This window comes from Astatotilapia calliptera, chromosome 22 (genome assembly GCF_900246225.1).
Source record: "Astatotilapia calliptera chromosome 22, fAstCal1.2, whole genome shotgun sequence".
NCBI lineage: Eukaryota > Metazoa > Chordata > Actinopteri > Cichliformes > Cichlidae > Astatotilapia > Astatotilapia calliptera.
Window position 1 is genome coordinate 29649528 of NC_039322.1, and position 17907 is coordinate 29667434.

General features: G+C 41.6%; 1 protein-coding gene across 1 annotated transcript; it reads left to right on the forward strand.

Annotated features, from left to right (window-relative positions):
* Window positions 1-929: 929 nt before the first annotated feature.
* Window positions 930-7363, forward strand: LOC113015277 (uncharacterized). The gene is made up of 11 exons (XM_026157231.1): window positions 930-980; window positions 4389-4516; window positions 4856-4996; window positions 5131-5270; window positions 5387-5523; window positions 5629-5722; window positions 5866-5989; window positions 6107-6366; window positions 6457-6643; window positions 6815-6942; window positions 7029-7363. Exons 2-11 carry the CDS (start codon window positions 4393-4395, stop codon window positions 7344-7346), a joined length of 1653 nt encoding a protein of 550 aa, XP_026013016.1. The 5' UTR covers window positions 930-980; window positions 4389-4392; the 3' UTR covers window positions 7347-7363.
* Window positions 7364-17907: the final 10544 nt, after the last annotated feature.

Sequence of the window (17907 nt, forward strand, 5' to 3'; positions counted from 1 at the left end):
AAAAACACAAATTAAGAGGCATAGTTCATTAAATTTCTTACTTAGCACCTAACAGAATTAATATCAAGGCACATTCTTACCACAATGCATTCTTTATTTCCCCATCTGTTGCTTCCTCAATCTGTTTCTTCTCTTCCTCAGTGATAGCCAGTGATGCCAGTACACCTTCTGCTTGTGCAAAAGCCAGGTCAGCAGTCCATCAAATATCTTGGCTGGCAGTCTAGATTTAAAGCAAAAGGAAAAATAAATACAATGTGACTCAGCAAAAGTTTTAACGTGACCAAGCAATTTTTTCTACATAGAGTAGACAAAGTACAGTACGAGTATACAAAATACATATAAAAATGTGGGGATAGAGGAGACAGTCTGATGTCTGTAGTTTACAAGAGTTTACATACATGTATAATTTATACCACGTGTTAAAGTAAATTTCAGATGACCCGAGGGCCTTCTGGACCCCATCCCAGTAAAATCCTCAAGTTTTGATAGACATGCCAGTGCTCAGTCTTTTGATTCCAGCTGATCTAAATAAGTTTCAAGTTAAGATACTGTTTCCAGATTAACAGCATTTATTTAGGACTATTCACTTAAAGCACATGTTTTAACATTTTTGCTGTACAGTACCTGTGTGTGTGTGTGTGTGTGTGTGTGTGTGTGTGTAATTGTGTCAATATAAAACACAAAGCTTTACATAAAGTTAAGAGAATAATTAAAACTAAGACTATCTTGTGTTGTTCATGGTTCACTACCCTTTATACACAGTAAATTTCCCAGTGTTAAATCAGCAGTGTTAAAGTGTATTTACTCTAATAGAGTCATTATAACAACAGCTGGAGCAAAACGCCCCCCAGTGTGGGTGATGATTCCTGGAGTTAAAAGAGGCAGTGTCAACGTTACTCTAGAAAGCTCCTCCCACCACAGACTGGTTTTCAAACCAAGAGGATTTTTCACGACGCCATTTTCTTCACATCAGTTGCAGGGTAAGTTGTTCATATTTACTTATTAAACCAACAATTCGACATTTTAAGCACAGGTAGCACGTTAAAATAAGGTTACCTTCCTTTTGTCCATGTTTATTATATATTTCATTTTGTACCAGAAGCAAATGTGACACTGTCTGTATGCTAATGTAAGGTTGTTAATTAGCTAAAAAAGTTGACTGATATCCGTGTTGGACTGTAAGGCTTGTTATCAAAATTTATTTCAGTGTGTAGTGGTGATTGTGTTGTGTTCTAGCATGTTCGAAATTCCATTAAATGAAACCCTCCATGTGTTGGGATCTACATATTAACATTAGCTAGCTAACTAGCATTTTGGCTAACCTCAGTGCGCGGGCAATTCGCTAGTTATCGTTAAATTTTAAATTACCTAACTCAAGCATTAACTAATTAAAATTTTACACTAAATGTTACATCTTTCTTTTTTTCTTTTTTTTGATACCTAGGTACCAGATATAGAGGTCGTTTTCAGTAAGGTTATTGTCTTATTTTAACTCGGCTGTCTTCAGCAATTTTACGGTTACAGGATTACAACCAGTAACTGTCAGCAGGTGTTATAAGCTTGATAAAATATCCAAAATGTCCAGGATTCAGTTTTTAATGCTTTTTTTTAGTAGTTTGAATTTAAGATGACAGCGTTTGTATTTATTGTGAGTTGATGGTATTGACAAAAGTTACCCTGCTGCTTTTTCCATTTTGGTTACCAGACTGTTCAGTATGTTAAACTAAAGATGAACAAAATACTGACTCCCTAGTGCTAAGTTAGGTCAGACAAATGGTAAAAAGTAGTAGTTATTATTTTAGTTTTGTATTAAGGATTATATCTTGACACCTTGTTACACTGACATAAAAGTAACATATAGTGTAAGAAATCACATTGCAAGGCTGTTTAGCCTTGTTTAGCCAAGAGGACATTAGACCACTGTTACAGCACGATCAGCGGGGCCTATCGCGCGGTGCCCCGCGCTTCACTCGGACTTTCTGACCACGTCATGATCCACCTAATCCCCGCGTACAGACAGAGGCTGAAGCTCTCCAAACCTGTCGTGAGGACTAAAAAACTGTGGAGCAACGAGGCTGTGGAGGAGCTTCGCACGTGTTTGGAGACCACAGACTGGGACACATTGAAGGCTGCTTCTAACAGCTTGGACGAGTTTACGGACACTGTCACCTCCTATATCCACTTCTGTGAGGACAGCATTGTGCCATCACGCACCAGGGTGAGTTATAACAATGACAAACCCTGGTTTACTCCTAAACTCAAAAAGCTGTGGCTGGAAAAGAGAAAGGCGTTCAGAAGCGGAGACAGGGACTGCTACAGAGAGGCCAAGTACAGGTTCACTAAAGAAGTGGACATTGCTAAACACCAGCACTCTGAGAAGATGCAGCAGCAGATCTCAGAGAATGACTCGGCCTCTGTGTGGAAAGGTTTTAGGAATATCACCAACTACAAGCCTAAAACCCCCCACTCCACTGATGACTTGCTCTTGGCCAACACCCTTAACGACTTCTACTGCCGTTTTGACGAGCCATCAGGCAGCCTTCACACCTCCAACGGCCCCAACAATAGAGGCACTTTGGACACTAATTCCCCCACCTCTCCCCCCTCCATAGAGCCATCACCACCTTCAAACTGTTCACCTACAACACCCCCCTCCTCACCCCACACAAAAGAGGATTTCACACCACCTCCTCCCACCACAACTCTTCATATTCATGAAGCAGATGTGAGGAAGCAGTTTAAGAACCTGAATGCTCGGAAAGCTCCCGGCCCAGACGGCGTGTCTCCTGCCACCCTCAGACACTGTGCAAACGAGCTGGCCCCAGTGTTTTCTGGCATTTTCAACTCCTCACTGCAGGCATGTCATGTGCCTGCCTGCTTCAAGTCCTCTACCATAATCCCTGTCCCCAAGAAACCTAGGATCACTGGACTAAATGACTACAGACCCGTGGCTCTGACATCTGTGGTCATGAAGTCATTTGAGCGCCTAGTTCTCTCCCATCTCAAGACCCTCACGGCCCCCCTCCTGGACCCCCTGCAGTTTGCATATAGAGCCAACAGGTCTGTAGACGACGCCATCAACATGGCCCTACACTTCATCCTGCAGCATCTGGACTCCCCAGGAACCTACGCCAGGATCCTGTTTGTGGACTTCAGCTCTGCCTTCAACACCATCCTTCCAGACCATCTCCGAGGCAAGCTTTCCCAGATGAATGTGCATGATCCCATCTGCCGGTGGATCACTGACTTCCTGACGGACAGGAAGCAGCATGTAGCATGAAGAATGTCTCGGACTCCCGGACCATCAGCACCGGCTCCCCTCAGGGCTGTGTTCTTTCTCCTCTGCTCTTCTCCCTGTACACCAACTGCTGCACCTCCACCCACCAGTCTGTCAAGCTAATCAAGTTTGCAGATGACACCACCGTTATTGGGCTCATCTCGGACGGGGATGAGTCTGCCTACAGGAGGGAGGTTGAACGTCTGGTGTCCTGGTGCAGCCACAACAACCTGGTGCTGAATGCCCAGAAGACAGTGGAGATTATTGTGGACTTCAGGAAGCACACAGCTCCACTCCCCCCCCCATCATCCTGACTGACACCCCCATCACCTCTGTGGACTCATTCCGCTTCCTGGGTATCACCATCACCCAGGACCTGAAGTGGGAGCCCACCATCACCTCCGTCATCAAGAAAGCCCAGCAGAGGATGTACTTCCTGAGGCAGCTGAAGAAATTCAACCTGCCAACACGGACGATGATGCAGTTCTACACTGCAATCATCGAGTCCATCCTCACCTCCTCCATCACCGTGTGGTACGCTGGAGCCACTATCAGGGACAAACAGAGACTGCAGCGTGTTGTGCGCTCTACTGAGAAGGTGATTGGCTGCAGACTCCCATCTTTGCAGGACCTGTACACCTCCAGGACACTGGGGCGTGCAGCCCGGATCTCAGCTGACCCTTCTCACCCCGGACACAGTCTGTTTGACCTGCTCCCCTCAGGCAGGAGGCTCCAGTCCATTCGCACCAGAACCTCTCGCCATAAGAACAGTTTCTTCCCCTCTGCTGTTGGACACATGAACAATAACCATATGACTGTCCCCGCCACTAACACATGACCCTACGCTGTGTCACTGCATCATTCCATGTTTGGCACTGATCACCACCTGCACTCATGTATATATCTTTCTACGTAGCACTTTTAATTCTTATTCCTACTTTTATTTTTTCATGTCTATTTAAGTGCTATTTATGACAGCATGTTTGCACTGAAGCACCGCAGCAATTTCCTAATGTTGTAAACCTGCTCAACATTTGGCAATAAACCCCTTTCTGATTCTGATTCTGATTTATGGGACTGTTTTAATATTCACATTTTCTGTTTACTGTAGTTCAATGAAGAGCACTGACTATAAGAAATTACGGTCTACAGGAAGCATGCTGCTTAAAGCAAAACTCGGAGGTGTGCAGAAATTCGTTAGAGTATCTGAGCCAAGCCTTAAGGAGTTTTTGATTGCCGGTAAGAAACCAACATTGTATTAAAAAGGTGTACAAGGGGCTTTAAGTTCTTTTTGTTATTTAGTCTCTTCAAACTGCATTTTATGATTAATTGAAAATGATCTGTGTTTTGGAAGCATCTTAGTTATGAATGTATATTTAGTGGGGGGAAAACTGCATAATGTGAGTGTCACTCCTTTTAATCTACCACTTATCAAGCATGTTAGTGGCGCTTAATAATTTAGCCTTTGTTTATCTGACTCATTTTTGAAAGAGTATCTTGAAATGATCTTCATTTTAAGCTACAAAACATTAAATGTCATGTCTTTTTGTTTACACAAACTTGTGTGCTTGTTTCCAGCATTTGCAAAGTTTGGTGCGCCAGCCGTAACAGAAGGAGTGAAAGTTTTTGATAGTTCAGGGACTGAGTTGGATGAGGATGTTTTTGAGGATATAGTAACAGATCCCTCAACCGGGGTACTAACCATCAAATATGAAACAGGTTTGTTTGAGTGATTTGTGTTTCATTGGATGTCTTTTTTTAGTGTCATTATTACATCGTTTAATCAAAGAGTGTATAAAATGAGTCTATGGAGGGACGATGTAAACTGATTTGTTTTTGCTCCTATTTTTAAGGTCTGGAAACATCTGTTGCAGAAGTGTCTCCTGAGCGGTTCCAGTTATCATCGCCACATTCATCAGATTCACAGGATATGGTCATCCTTTCAGACAGCCCTTTGAGGAAACGTCAGAAGCTGGATGCAGAAGCTAAGCAAGTAAGAGTTAAATGATTTCCACATTCTTCTAATAGTGTCTTTTTTGTTTGTAGTTTAAGTGTTCTGAACTGCGGTGGTTATATCAACCTGTAGAATATTTTTATTGTGTTTTCCAGTTGGTGGAATCCATTCTCACAAGCAAACCTGGTGGAGAACGTATAATAAATGAGTACAATCGGACCAAGTCCCTGGTGGATGAAACCAGAAGAAAAATGGTCAACATACTGGTAGCTGACATGACAGAAAAAAATGGGTAATTTATTTCTGGCCCTGTGATTTTTACTATCATTTTCAAATTATTTTAAATCTCTATTAATTCCAGGGAAGCTGACTAGTTCTTTTCCTTTTGATCTTGCAGTACATCACCACCACGGCAGGTAAAAGAAATGTATGCCAGAGGAATTGTAACCTTTTTCCCTTACCTCAGTGACCCGTACTCAAAAAATGGCTATGTAAGTAGCTAACAGCAATAACTGATACAACTAAAATCAAAATTTTAAATCCTGCCAAAATTTATGTCCTCATCAACTGTTCATGGTCACATAACTTACTGATAAATTAATAAACAAAATGTCTGTATGTCTCACTCTCCAAGGAACATTATTATGATGGCGAGAAGGAACATTATTATGATGGCGAGAGTGGCACTGGGTACTTGGCCTGGAGGATTAAAACCATACAGAGATGCACTGCTAAAGAGAGGCGATTAACATCTGGAGGTAACACTTATAATTCAGTGGAATCATATAATACAGTTCCAAATTGTGGTTCTGTATTAATAATGGTTATCAAATGTTATTATTAGTTTTGATAAAGTTGTATTTCATATTGTCTAGCACCAGGAGATGGATCATCGGGTGAAGATCAGTGTGGTGGACCAACTGTCAGACGAGAGTTGCAGTTTGTTACAGAGAACGTGCTGAGTGAGGATGAGTGCAAGGAAGCAATCGCTCTGATGAAACATTCAGCTGATGAAGACACAGTCAAGAAGAAGATGAAGTTGACATTTGTTTATCGACACAACATGGTCCTTGACCCCCTGCTGTCAAGCAACATACTGTCTGTGTTTCCACGTTTCAAAGATATCAAAGGCTTGGTGAATATTTTTCATTACGTTGACAATGTAAACACATTTTATTTTTTGCAGATAGCAGATATAATTCTCTGTTCTCTATCCCTGTTACAGATCGAACAGGATTTTGTACTGATGTTTGGTGAAGATGTATCAGGCAGGTTGCTGGAGAGGTGGCCAACAACATTCAAAAGAAAGATTATCCAACAAGGCAGGAAGCTTCCTTCTACCAGTGACCTGGAAGAACTCTTGCTGGCAGCTGACTCTCCTGAGGATGCCACTGAAGTTAATGCTGACATTGGTGAGCTGTTATTTCTTTAATTAGAACATTCACAGGATATATAATGTTTGTCACAGAACAGCTGTCCTTTTGTATTTTGGGTCTACTCAAACATTTTGTCAATGCAGATGCATTGAAATTTGTTATTGATGAGGATGATTCAACTTTATTAAAAACAAATATTTTTTTCAGGCTGGGACAGTGACCTCGCAGCGATTCTATTGCTATTACATTTGATTCCACCATCTGGTCAGGGTCGGAAGAGACCAGGAAAGGTGTCAGCTTCTCAAGCAGAAAGGCATCTTGTGGTCTTCAAGAAGGTTTGTTTCTTTTCTATTTTTATGGTATGAATTACCAGTTTAAGAAACACTTGATTCTTATTGCCTGTCTGTATTTGTCTTTTCAGACTGGAACAAATATCCAAGAGCACCTTGATGCCATCACTACCAGCACTCAACCCTACCTCCTGCCTGTTGGGGTGAAAAAGCATGACATCCACCAGTTCTTCATTATTCTTGACAAGAATGCCATACCATGCAAGTCTACCTCTTCACTTGGTGCTTTTGATGAACTGTTTAAAGCACATTTTGTGTTTAGCACATCTTACAACACCATGCTTCACAACATGTACACGTTCATCCAAACCACAGTGTACAATATAGATGTTGGCAAAATCAAAGAAAGTCCCAGAGTTGCTGAAATAAGGACAAGGTTGCTTCGTTAGGGCTTGAAGGTTAATTCTCCATCATGAAGTGTTTTGTCTGTCAGGCTGAGTTTACTGGTTCAAACATGCTTGTTAGGCATTTACGGTTAGTCCATGGTTACTTACCTGGAAGAAATCTTCGCCTTAAATGTGCCCAGCGTGACTGTGGCTGTGTGTTTGGCACTTTTTCAGGTTTTAGAAAACATTTAAATACCAAACACCTTAACTATTTCGACCAACAGGCTGACACTGATGTTAATTTACAGCCTGATGTGGCAGTTAAAGAAGTTAGCACTACAGGGGAGGTGGTGTCAACTAATGTAGAAGAAACACCCACAACATCTGAAATGTTGAAAAGTTCAAATAAGAGCACTTTGGATATGTGTGCCTCTACTGTTGCACAGCTCAGGGCAGCTGGATTAAGCCAATCTACTGTGAATAGTTTTGTCTCCTCAATGGAGGAAGTGTTTTTTGAGATTCATACTCAGGCTAAAGATGCAGCTTTACAGAGCTTACCTTCACAGGACACTACAAGTAAAAAGAAATTAGAGCAGTCATTCAAAAACTTTGAAAATCCATTTACACTGTTAAATTCAGAAGCTAAACGAAATAGGCACTTTAAACAAAAATGGGCAACTGTTGAACCTGTTGAAATGGTGCTTGGCACAAGATTTGACAGTAGAAGAAACAAGATCACAGGGACTTTTGATCAAGTCATTGTAACCGATAGGTTTGCATATGTTCCTATTTTGGAAACACTGAAAACTATCTTTCAAAACCACCATGTTGTCGACATGTTCAAGTCGAGGAATATGTTCAGAGAAGGTGTGTATGCAGACTTAATCGATGCTGCCTATGTTAAAAGATGTCCCCTATTTTCTGCAGAAAAAGATGCCTTACAAATTCAACTGTTTTATGATGACTTTGAAACTGCAAATCCCCTGGGCTCTAAAAAGGGTGTACATAAATTAGGTGCAATATACTTTACACTAAGGAATTTTCCTCCAATCTTTAATTCGTTGTTGGTCAATATTCATTTGTGTGCTCTTTTTCATGCACAAGACTCAAAGCGTTATGGCTTTAATTCAATCCTTGAGCCACTTGTCAATGATCTGAAAGTTCTTGAGACAGAGGGACTGAAACTTCCCATGTTTAAACACTTGGTTCATGGCACTGTAATCCAGGTCACTGGGGACAATCTTGGCTTGCATAGTCTGTTTGGGTTCGTGGAGTCATTTGCAGCTCGATATTGTTGTCGTTTTTGTCTGCTTGAGAAGGATTGTTTTCAAAGTGTGTTCTGTGAAGATGATTCTGGTGTTGCACTAAGAACTCTTGATATGCATAAGCAGCACTGTGAAAGTGTACAAAGAGATCCTACGCTACCTCATGTATGTGGTGTGAAACGCACTTGTCTCTTGAATTCACTTAAATATTTCAACACAGCCAACAATTTTTCTGTAGATATCATGCATGACATTTTGGAGGGAGTTGCTCAGTTAGAGGTGAAACTTGTGCTGCAGTACATTCAGGAGAACTTCCTAAGTGCTGAACAACTTGCTGGTAGAATACATGCCTTTGACTATGGCTTCAATCAGCAGCGAAATCGCCCACCAAGGGTAAAGTTGTTTGATGGCAGTAATGATTTAGGACTAAATGCAATTCAATCTTGGTGTTTATTGCGTAATGTACCTTTGATGTTTGGCGATTTGGTACAGGTGGGTGATAGCTACTGGCATCTTCTACTTCTGCTTCTACAAATTGTCAATATTGTGTTTTCACCAGTGCTGTCAGAAGGTATGACCATCTACCTCAAACATTTAATTATTGATCATCATCAGCTCTTTAAGCAGTTATTTCCTACACTCAGTCTCCTACCAAAGCATCACTTCATGATACATTACCCTCGCAGTATACGAAATATTGGCCCAATTCTGCACATGTGGTGCATGCGTTACGAAGCCAAACATAACTTCTTTAAGAAGCAATTAAAAAGCTTTAAAAACATTACAATGACATTGGCCAAGAAACACCAAAGTTGTATGGCCATGTATTGGGAGTCTTTTAGCCTCGAAAGATTAGCTTTAGGACCAGGAAAGATGGTGACACTTGGAGAGCTGAAAGAAGGTCCAGAAATTGCTTTAAAATTTGGAGCTGCGTTGTCTACCAGTGTTTTTTCAGCTAAGTGGATAAAACATCATGGTACAGAGTACCGCACTGACTTTATCATCTGTACAGAGGTAGTGTCTGAGATTCCAGTGTTTTATAAGATCAAAAGTATTGTTGTGAAAGATGACATTGTATTGCTCTGTGGAAAACTGATGGAAACCCTGTGTTTTGATGACCATTATCATGCATTTAAGGTCAGAATGCACCCCAATATGGTGCTGAAGGTGTTGAACATAAAAGAGCTGTGTTACTTCAAACCATTTGATCTTCAAATGAAGTATGGCACTTCTGATTCCTCCCTGTATGTGGTTCCATATTGTCATTTTATGCCGAACTAAATTCATTGTTTTAAAGTGTTTTATGACTGTTTTGTGTATGTAGTGTTTTATGTACACCACATGAGATGTTTTAATATTTTGAGCCTGACATCAAAATAAAGCCGTTAAACGTATTATCTAGTTGTGGTTTTTGCTTACTTGTTTTATATTTTAAAGCATTATTAGAAACCAGGTTTTCATGCTGGAAGAGGAAGAGTTTTAGTAACACTACTTGGTGTAAAATTAATTTAAAATTTTACTCTATGAGAGCTAATTTTTCACAAGAAAAAGTGTATGAATAACATAGTATAGAGTAACATCAACTCTCATCAGAGTTATTTGAACCCCCAGTGTTAACTTGAAATAACTCAATTCAGTGTTAAAAATCAGTGGAATTTTACTCAAATAGAGTTAATTTATCACTATAATACAGTAAATAATATGACACTACTAGTAGTGTTAGGTTCATTTAACACTCTGCGGTGTTACTCAGTGTTAAATTTTTACTCTATTTAGAGTTAATTTTACTCTAAAATTGTAACACTATACAAAGAGTTGATTTAACACCAATTCCGAATAGGACCAAATAGACTCGGGACCAGTGTTAAATTTAACTCTTTAAGTGTTATTTTAACACTCCGAATTTTACTGTGTAATACTACCTTGGAGAACAGATACTCTGACCACTTTATTAGAGTTGGCTAAAATCCTTTTTTACATGTGAAAATGTAAGTTAGGCTGATTTTTACTACATTACAAAAAATGTTCCTAATTATTCTTTTTGAATCACACTTACAGTGTTTATTAAGTGTTGTTTTACTAGAAATCGCTTAAGTTCAAGGATGATCAAACATAATGTGATTTACTTGCATTCAGTTTGTATGAAAGAAAATTAAAAATAGAACGTTTATACAAATACTACTATTCACTCACAATGAGGAGGTTGCTCTGACTTATCTTTAGTAAGCTATGCCTAGCTCTTCTAAGACAACGGGTTTGCATAATGTTTTTAAGTTCTGGGAACTAATTAGATCGTACTTTGAAGTTACTTTCTTTTTTCTTTTTTTAATTTTCACGTCTTTACATGCTATTCTGATAATAAATAAGTGACACTGGCTTTGCGTAGTTACCTTAGAGAAGAAGGGGAGAAAGTGTTTAAAAGAAAGAAGATTTCTACTGAAGGTTTCAGGTGTGCAGAGTCAGAGCAAAGACATAAACAACACAAGAACAAGAGAAGCAAGCTGACACATTCTTAAGTCTAGGTAAGCCTAAAGTATGGTCTCAAAATTTTACTGTTGTCGCCTTTTTCTCTCAACATCTTCTTCTTCCACTTCTGTGGTTCAGAGGCTGGAGTTCAATTGCATTTAAATTCTTTGGTAAAGTTTCAAAGCATGAGTATAATACTGAAGTTATTTTCAATGTCATACACATGCAAAAAAAGCTCAAACACCTTGGATACTGTATATAATTCAAATACAGACTTAAACTATCCCTTAGACTTTTTAGTAGTTTTTATTTTTAGGAAAAATCAAGTACATTTATTGTGGTTGGAGAAAGTGACAAAAAAGTTTCTGTTTCTCAGGACGATGAAGACACTACTGCTGGCACTCGCTTTTTCAGGTCAGTCTGCAAAATGTTTTTGAGTATGTGACAGTAACTCCATATTTAGAATCAGTGCAATGAAAATAAGCTATTTGGTTTCTGTAGGATTACCATATTGCAGCATTTGTCATAAGTAACATTTCATTCTCCTTCAGGTCTGACTGTCATATCTACAGAGCTCTATAAAGAGTACCACTATGTGGTACCTCTGGATGTCTGGGCCTTGGATCTCCTCCATACCTGCTTCATGCCCTGGGGGACAGGACTACGGCTCCCCACACTCCCTAGCAGATCGTTACATGGAGAAACCTTTGGAATACAAGCATGCTGATCCACACAGGTGTGCACACAGGTGTTCACAGACGCGGACTACACCTTTCTTGGCTGCTGCCTCAAAGCACATTGTGCGCGGTCTATCTTGCATGCTGGCCAATAGCGTTTAATATTTAGTATCTACTGTTATCTACTGCTAGCTAGTTTATTGTGATGGTGCTGTATTTATTCCCTTTCTCACCGTCTCTTCTCCCCTCTGTTTTTCTTTCTCTCCCTCTCTTTCTTTCATTCTTTCTCCCTGTCCTATCCCCCAGTCATGTCTGTCCCGAAAATAAAATAAATACATAATTATAATAAAGGTCAATCTAATTGCAGTGCAAGTCTACAGAGAAGCTAAGCAAATAGACTGGAAACAAATGCTACTATTCTTGATGCTAAAAAATTAAAATGTATTCCTATCAGAAACTTTACCGATTTCTTCTCTTGGACACTAAATCAGAGGTTCCCTGATATAACACATCATTAAACACTAAACTGTTGAGAAGGTTACTTAAAAAATTATTCCACTACAGATTACAGAATACATGCCCCAAAATGTAGTTTGTAATGTCTTCCATTAAGTTATTCAATGAGAGTAACATATTCTGAATACTTTGGATTACTTAATATATTGTCATGCATTTAACAACTACATGAATGTACTATTGCTGTGTGATTTATTACTATTACTGAAAGCTACTCGCCACCGAGTAGCTGGCATTAGCTGAGGTTAGTTTATAGACTGTTTTCCGAACAGCATGTGATTATTTGCAGCTGTTAATGCTATCCATCAAGTCTAACAGTCTGCAGTCTATGAACTAAACTCAGCTAACACCAGCTAACAATGTTAGCTCGGTGACAAGTAGCCTTCAGTAACTGTAATAAATCACGCAGCAACAGTACATCGAAGATACCGAAGTGATACATAAACCAGGCTGCCACCAGAACTAAAACAAGGTAGTTAGCAGTAGGCTACCATTAGTTTTAAAAAAGAACTTAATTCCAGATGTTTCTTTAGGTTGCAGATGGAGTCTTTTTTCAAATAGTGGCTTGCTTGCTGGCAAACAGAGTTTGGATTGCACAGTCATATTTCGCCCAACCCTTTCTTCTTTAAATATGAAGTTGCGTCATAATTTCCAAGTAAGAAATGCATTCCTGCCATGCACTGCTGGCTCTGTTGTGCAGGCTTTGGGTCCATTTTTTTAACTGACACCACCACCATTAACAGGACGCTTACATTAAAGCCTCTTATTGTGTGTTTTGTTTGGGTTTACAGCAATGTAGGGAATTACCAAAATTAGAGAGGGGATAGCCTAACATATAAAACGGGAAAAGACTGCCATGTAATCCATTTATTAATCACCTATTTAAGCAGTAACTGTAACGGAATACAGTTACTCATATTTTGTATTTTAAATGCGTAACGCTGGTACATGTATTCCATTACTCCCCAACACTGCGCAAAACATCAAGCAACATGTAATGCTGGGGCCTTGCTGGCCATCACTCTAACTAGCAAGCAAAGATTTAAACAGCAACAAATTCATTTGTATTCTCTTCTATACATCACAGCATTGTTAATTGTTATATATATATATACAACTAGTAGCTCAGTGTTCCAACATTCGAAAGAAGGGACTGCTCTCACAGCTAGAGATTGACGAGGTACAACACAAATGCTACGGCAAGGAGGAGTCAGGACGCCAGGTCAGGGGGGAGATATCATCACCCCCACCCGAGATTGGGTACATAGCCCCAAGTGCGATAGGAGAAGGATCGTTGAGTGCGAGAGGAACTGACCTGAAAAATAGGATCATGGCCAAGCTTGAAACCTGGATCCCCCGAAGCCGGTTACCAAGATTACGTGAAGTACCCTCAGAAGGTCTGCTAGATGATGTTAATGCAACACTACGGAAAATACCTACAACCACGATTACCGACACTAACAAGCTGATCTACAATACGGCAGCAGTGATCAGTGAGATGCTTGGCTACAAGTTGAACAGCCACAAGGGGCAGTACCCTTCATGGAGAATGAGGCTAGAGGGCAAGATCAAAGTAGCACGGAGGGAGGTTAGCCAACTAACTGAGTTGTAGAAAGGTGCGACAAAGAAGGTGCATAAGAAATACAGCAAGCTGTCCATACCTGAGGCCTTGGAAACTGCCAAGCAAAGACTCACAGCCTTGGCCAGCCGCTTGAGGAGGTACACCAGAGAGATAGAAGGCAGGAGAATAAACCAGCTGTTCTCCACAGAACCAGCAAAGGTGTACTCTCAGTGGCAAGGGAACAATAATAATAAGAGAACAGCACCACCAAGGCTGGAGACGGAGCAATACTGGAAGAGCATATAGGAGAAGGACGCAACCCATAACGGCAATGCTCAGTGGCTAGTGGATCTGAGGGCAGACCATAGCGACCTCCCTGAACAGTGTCCAGTAACCATCACAGTGGCAGATATCCAAGAAAGGGTCTCCAGTATGAAGAGTTGGACAGCACCAGGGCCCGACATGGTTCACGCCTACTGGCTAAAGAAGCTGACTGCACTCCACGAGCGTCTGGCAGCACAAATGAACCAGGTGCTAGTTAATGAGAGACACCCGGAATGGCTAACCGAAGGTCGGACAGTCCTGATCCCCAAGGACCCCAAGAAGGGACCAGTCCCCTCCAACTACCGACCAATAACCTGCCTCAGTACTACATGGAAGCTCCTGTCAGGCATCATATTGGCTAAGATGAACAGGCACATGGGTCAATACATGAGCGGGACACAGAAAGGAATTGGCAAGAATACCAGAGGCGCAAAACACCAGCTACTGGTAGACAGAACAGTCAGCCGAGACTGCAAGACCAGACTGACCAACCTGTGCACTGCCTGGATTGATTACAAGAAGGCCTATGACTCAATGCCCCACAGCTGGATACTGGAATGCCTAGAATTGTACAAGATCAATGGGACCCTAAGAGCCTTCATCAGGAACTCAATGGGGATGTGGCGCACAACACTAGAGGCCAACTCCAAGCCCATAGCAGAAGTCACCATCAAGTGCGGGATCTACCAAGGAGATGCTCTGTCCCCACTGCTGTTCTGCATAGGCCTGAACCCCCTCAGTGAGATCATTAACAAGACTGGCTACGGATACCGACTACGGAACGGAGCAGTTATCAGCCACCTCCTGTACATGGATGACATCAAGCTGTATGCCAAGAGTGAACGAGACATCGATTCACTGATCCACACTACCAGGCTATACAGCAATGACATTGGAATGTCATTCGGACTGGAGAGGTGTAGTCGGATGGTAACAAAGAGAGGGAAGGTAGTCAGAACTGAGGGGATTGAACTACCAGAAGGCAACATCGCAGACATAGAGGACAGTTACAAGTACCTGGGGATCCCGCAGGCGAATGGGAACCATGAAGAGGCCGCTAGAAAAGCTGCAACCACCAAGTACCTGCAGAGGGTCAGGCAAGTCCTGAGGAGTCAGCTGAACGGTAAGAACAAGATCCAGGCCATCAACACGTACGCCCTGCCCGTGATCAGGTACCCTGCTGGGGTAATAGGCTGGCCAAAGGAGGAGATAGAAGCCACTGACATAAAGACAAGAAAGCTCCTTACCATGCATGGAGGGTTTCACCCCAAGTCCAGCACCCTGAGGCTGTACGCTAAGCGGAAGGAAGGGGGCCGGGGACTGGTGAGTGTCAGCACCACAGTCCAGGATGAGACAACGAACATCCAAGAATACATTGGGAAGATGGCCCCAACTGACCAAGTGCTCAGTGAATACCTCAGGCAGCAGAAACCCAAGAAAGAGGAGGGAGACGAGGAACCATCATGGAAGGACAGGCCCCTGCACGGTATGTACCACCGGCAGATAGAGGAGGTGGCTGATATCCAGAAATCCTACCAGTGGCTGGACAAAGCTGGACTGAAAGACAGCACAGAGGCACTAATCATGGCAGCACAAGAACAAGCTCTGAGCACAAGATCCATAGAGGCTGGGGTCTATCACACCAGGCAAGACCCCAGGTGCAGGCTGTGTAAAGTTGCCCCAGAGACAATCCAGCACATAACAGCAGGGTTCAAGATGCTAGCAGGCAAGGCATACATGGAACGCCATAACCAAGTGGCCGGCATAGTGTACAGGAACATCTGTGCCGAGTATAACCTGGAAGTCCCAAGGTCAAAATGGGAGATGCCCCCAAGGGTGGTGGAGAATGACCGAGCTAAGATCCTGTGGGACTTCCAGATACAGATGGACAAAATGGTGGTGGCTAACCAACCGGACATAGTGGTGGTAGACAAACAGAAGAAGACGGCCGTAGTGATCGATGTAGCGGTTCCAAATGACAGCAATATCAGGAAGAAGGAACACGAGAAGCTGGAGAAATACCAAGGGCTCAGAGAAGAGCTCGAGAGGATGTGGAGGGTGAAGGTAACGGTGGTCCCCGTGGTAATCGGAGCACTAGGTGCGGTGACTCCCAAGCTAGGCGAGTGGCTCCAGCAGATCCCGGGAATAACATCGGAGATCTCTGTCCAGAAGAGCGCAGTCCTGGGAACAGCTAAGATACTGCGCAGGACCCTCAAGCTCCCAGGCCTCTGGTAGAGGACCCGAGCTTGAAGGATAAACCACCCGCAGGGGCGTGCTGGGTGTTTTTTTATATATATAGTAAAATGAGTTTTCTCTAGCGTTCTTTTTTTTTTTTTTACCAGTGGCCAGAATAGCTGAATCAGTCTATTTCTATGCTTTTGTTTTTCAAGCTAAGTTATAAATGAAGCTGTGTAGCTTTATCCATAAATCTGCAAAAGCCAAATAATAAGTCTTCTGATGTAATTGTAAATAAAAATGTTATTTCAATTATTTTTCTTACTTTTCAGACTGAGCTTGTGAAGAGAGGACATCGTGGTCATCTGAGTTAACGTCTCACAACTGAAATGAAAATGACTGACCTGCTACTGAAACCATTTTCACCTTTAGAAACAAATTTTACGTATTTACATTAAACGTGCATTTTGTTTTAATGTATTTGTACTGTATACACTAACATCCAACAGTAGTTTGTGTTAGTGTTCACATGTTAATTTGCTTACTAGAATTCATATCATTTCTTTAACATTTTACCTTCATGTTTGCAGTTTAAAAAAAATTAAATCCTTTTCCTTGCATCTTCATGGAGTTTTAATGTACTTTGAAATATATAGACATATTTATTTAATATTTAAGTGTTTTCTTGATTAGTTCTTTTGTGATTTTTGTCCACAGGTCCTCTGTGACGCTTGATGTTTATCAATCTTTCTCTGTTTCAAAATGCAATCTTTTTATGATCAAGAAATAATCTGTTTATATTGATAATACATTTCTTAAAGTGTATCTGTCTGCTATAGCTCACCTGGTTCAGTGGGGAAATCAGATGCTGATAACTGTAGAGGTCTGGGTTTGAGTCTGCTTCAGACCATTTCTCGTTTCTCACTACTCCATCATCTCTCCTCTGTACCATGCTATCTAATAAAGGCCGAAAATAAATCTTGAAGCAAATACATATTTTGTGTGTGGTACTTTATTAAAGGTAAAATAGAAAATAAAGTTGAATTATCTTTATTAATAGTGGTTACCACCGTCGCAGCCACAACTACAGTACGGACTCCACTCCAACGCTCCCTTGCCTGCTCCTCTGACTCACTTCTGGGATCTCTCGGATCAGATCATTCTCCACACTCAATCGGACTCCTGAAACCCTGCCTCCCCCTCTCACACACGAATCAGTTACCTTGAGTTCCCTTGGCTCCGCTCTGATTGTCCTCTCCCTGTGTTACAGTGCCTCCGACCTTCAGCTCACTCGTCCACGTGCCCCACTCTAGCTCTGGACCTCCCTTGTCATGCTTCCGTCCCTGTCCATGTAACTCATGCAGCTTTAAGCTGTATCCAAATTCCTTGGACACATCCTTCGGAAGCCGCATTTGAAGGCCGATTACATCACAGCCAGGCGACGAAGGCAGTCCCAATAAGAAGCCTGCTTCATGACCAATGCGTCCTTCATTTGAAGGATGGGTCGGGTGTATCCTTCGTGGCCCAACCTATCCCAGAATTCATAGCTTGGTTCAGCCAATTCCCGTTTCCAAGAATGGCGGCAGCTACTTAGATTTAATATTACTCTTTCTAGGTCACAAAATAAACTTTAAATATAT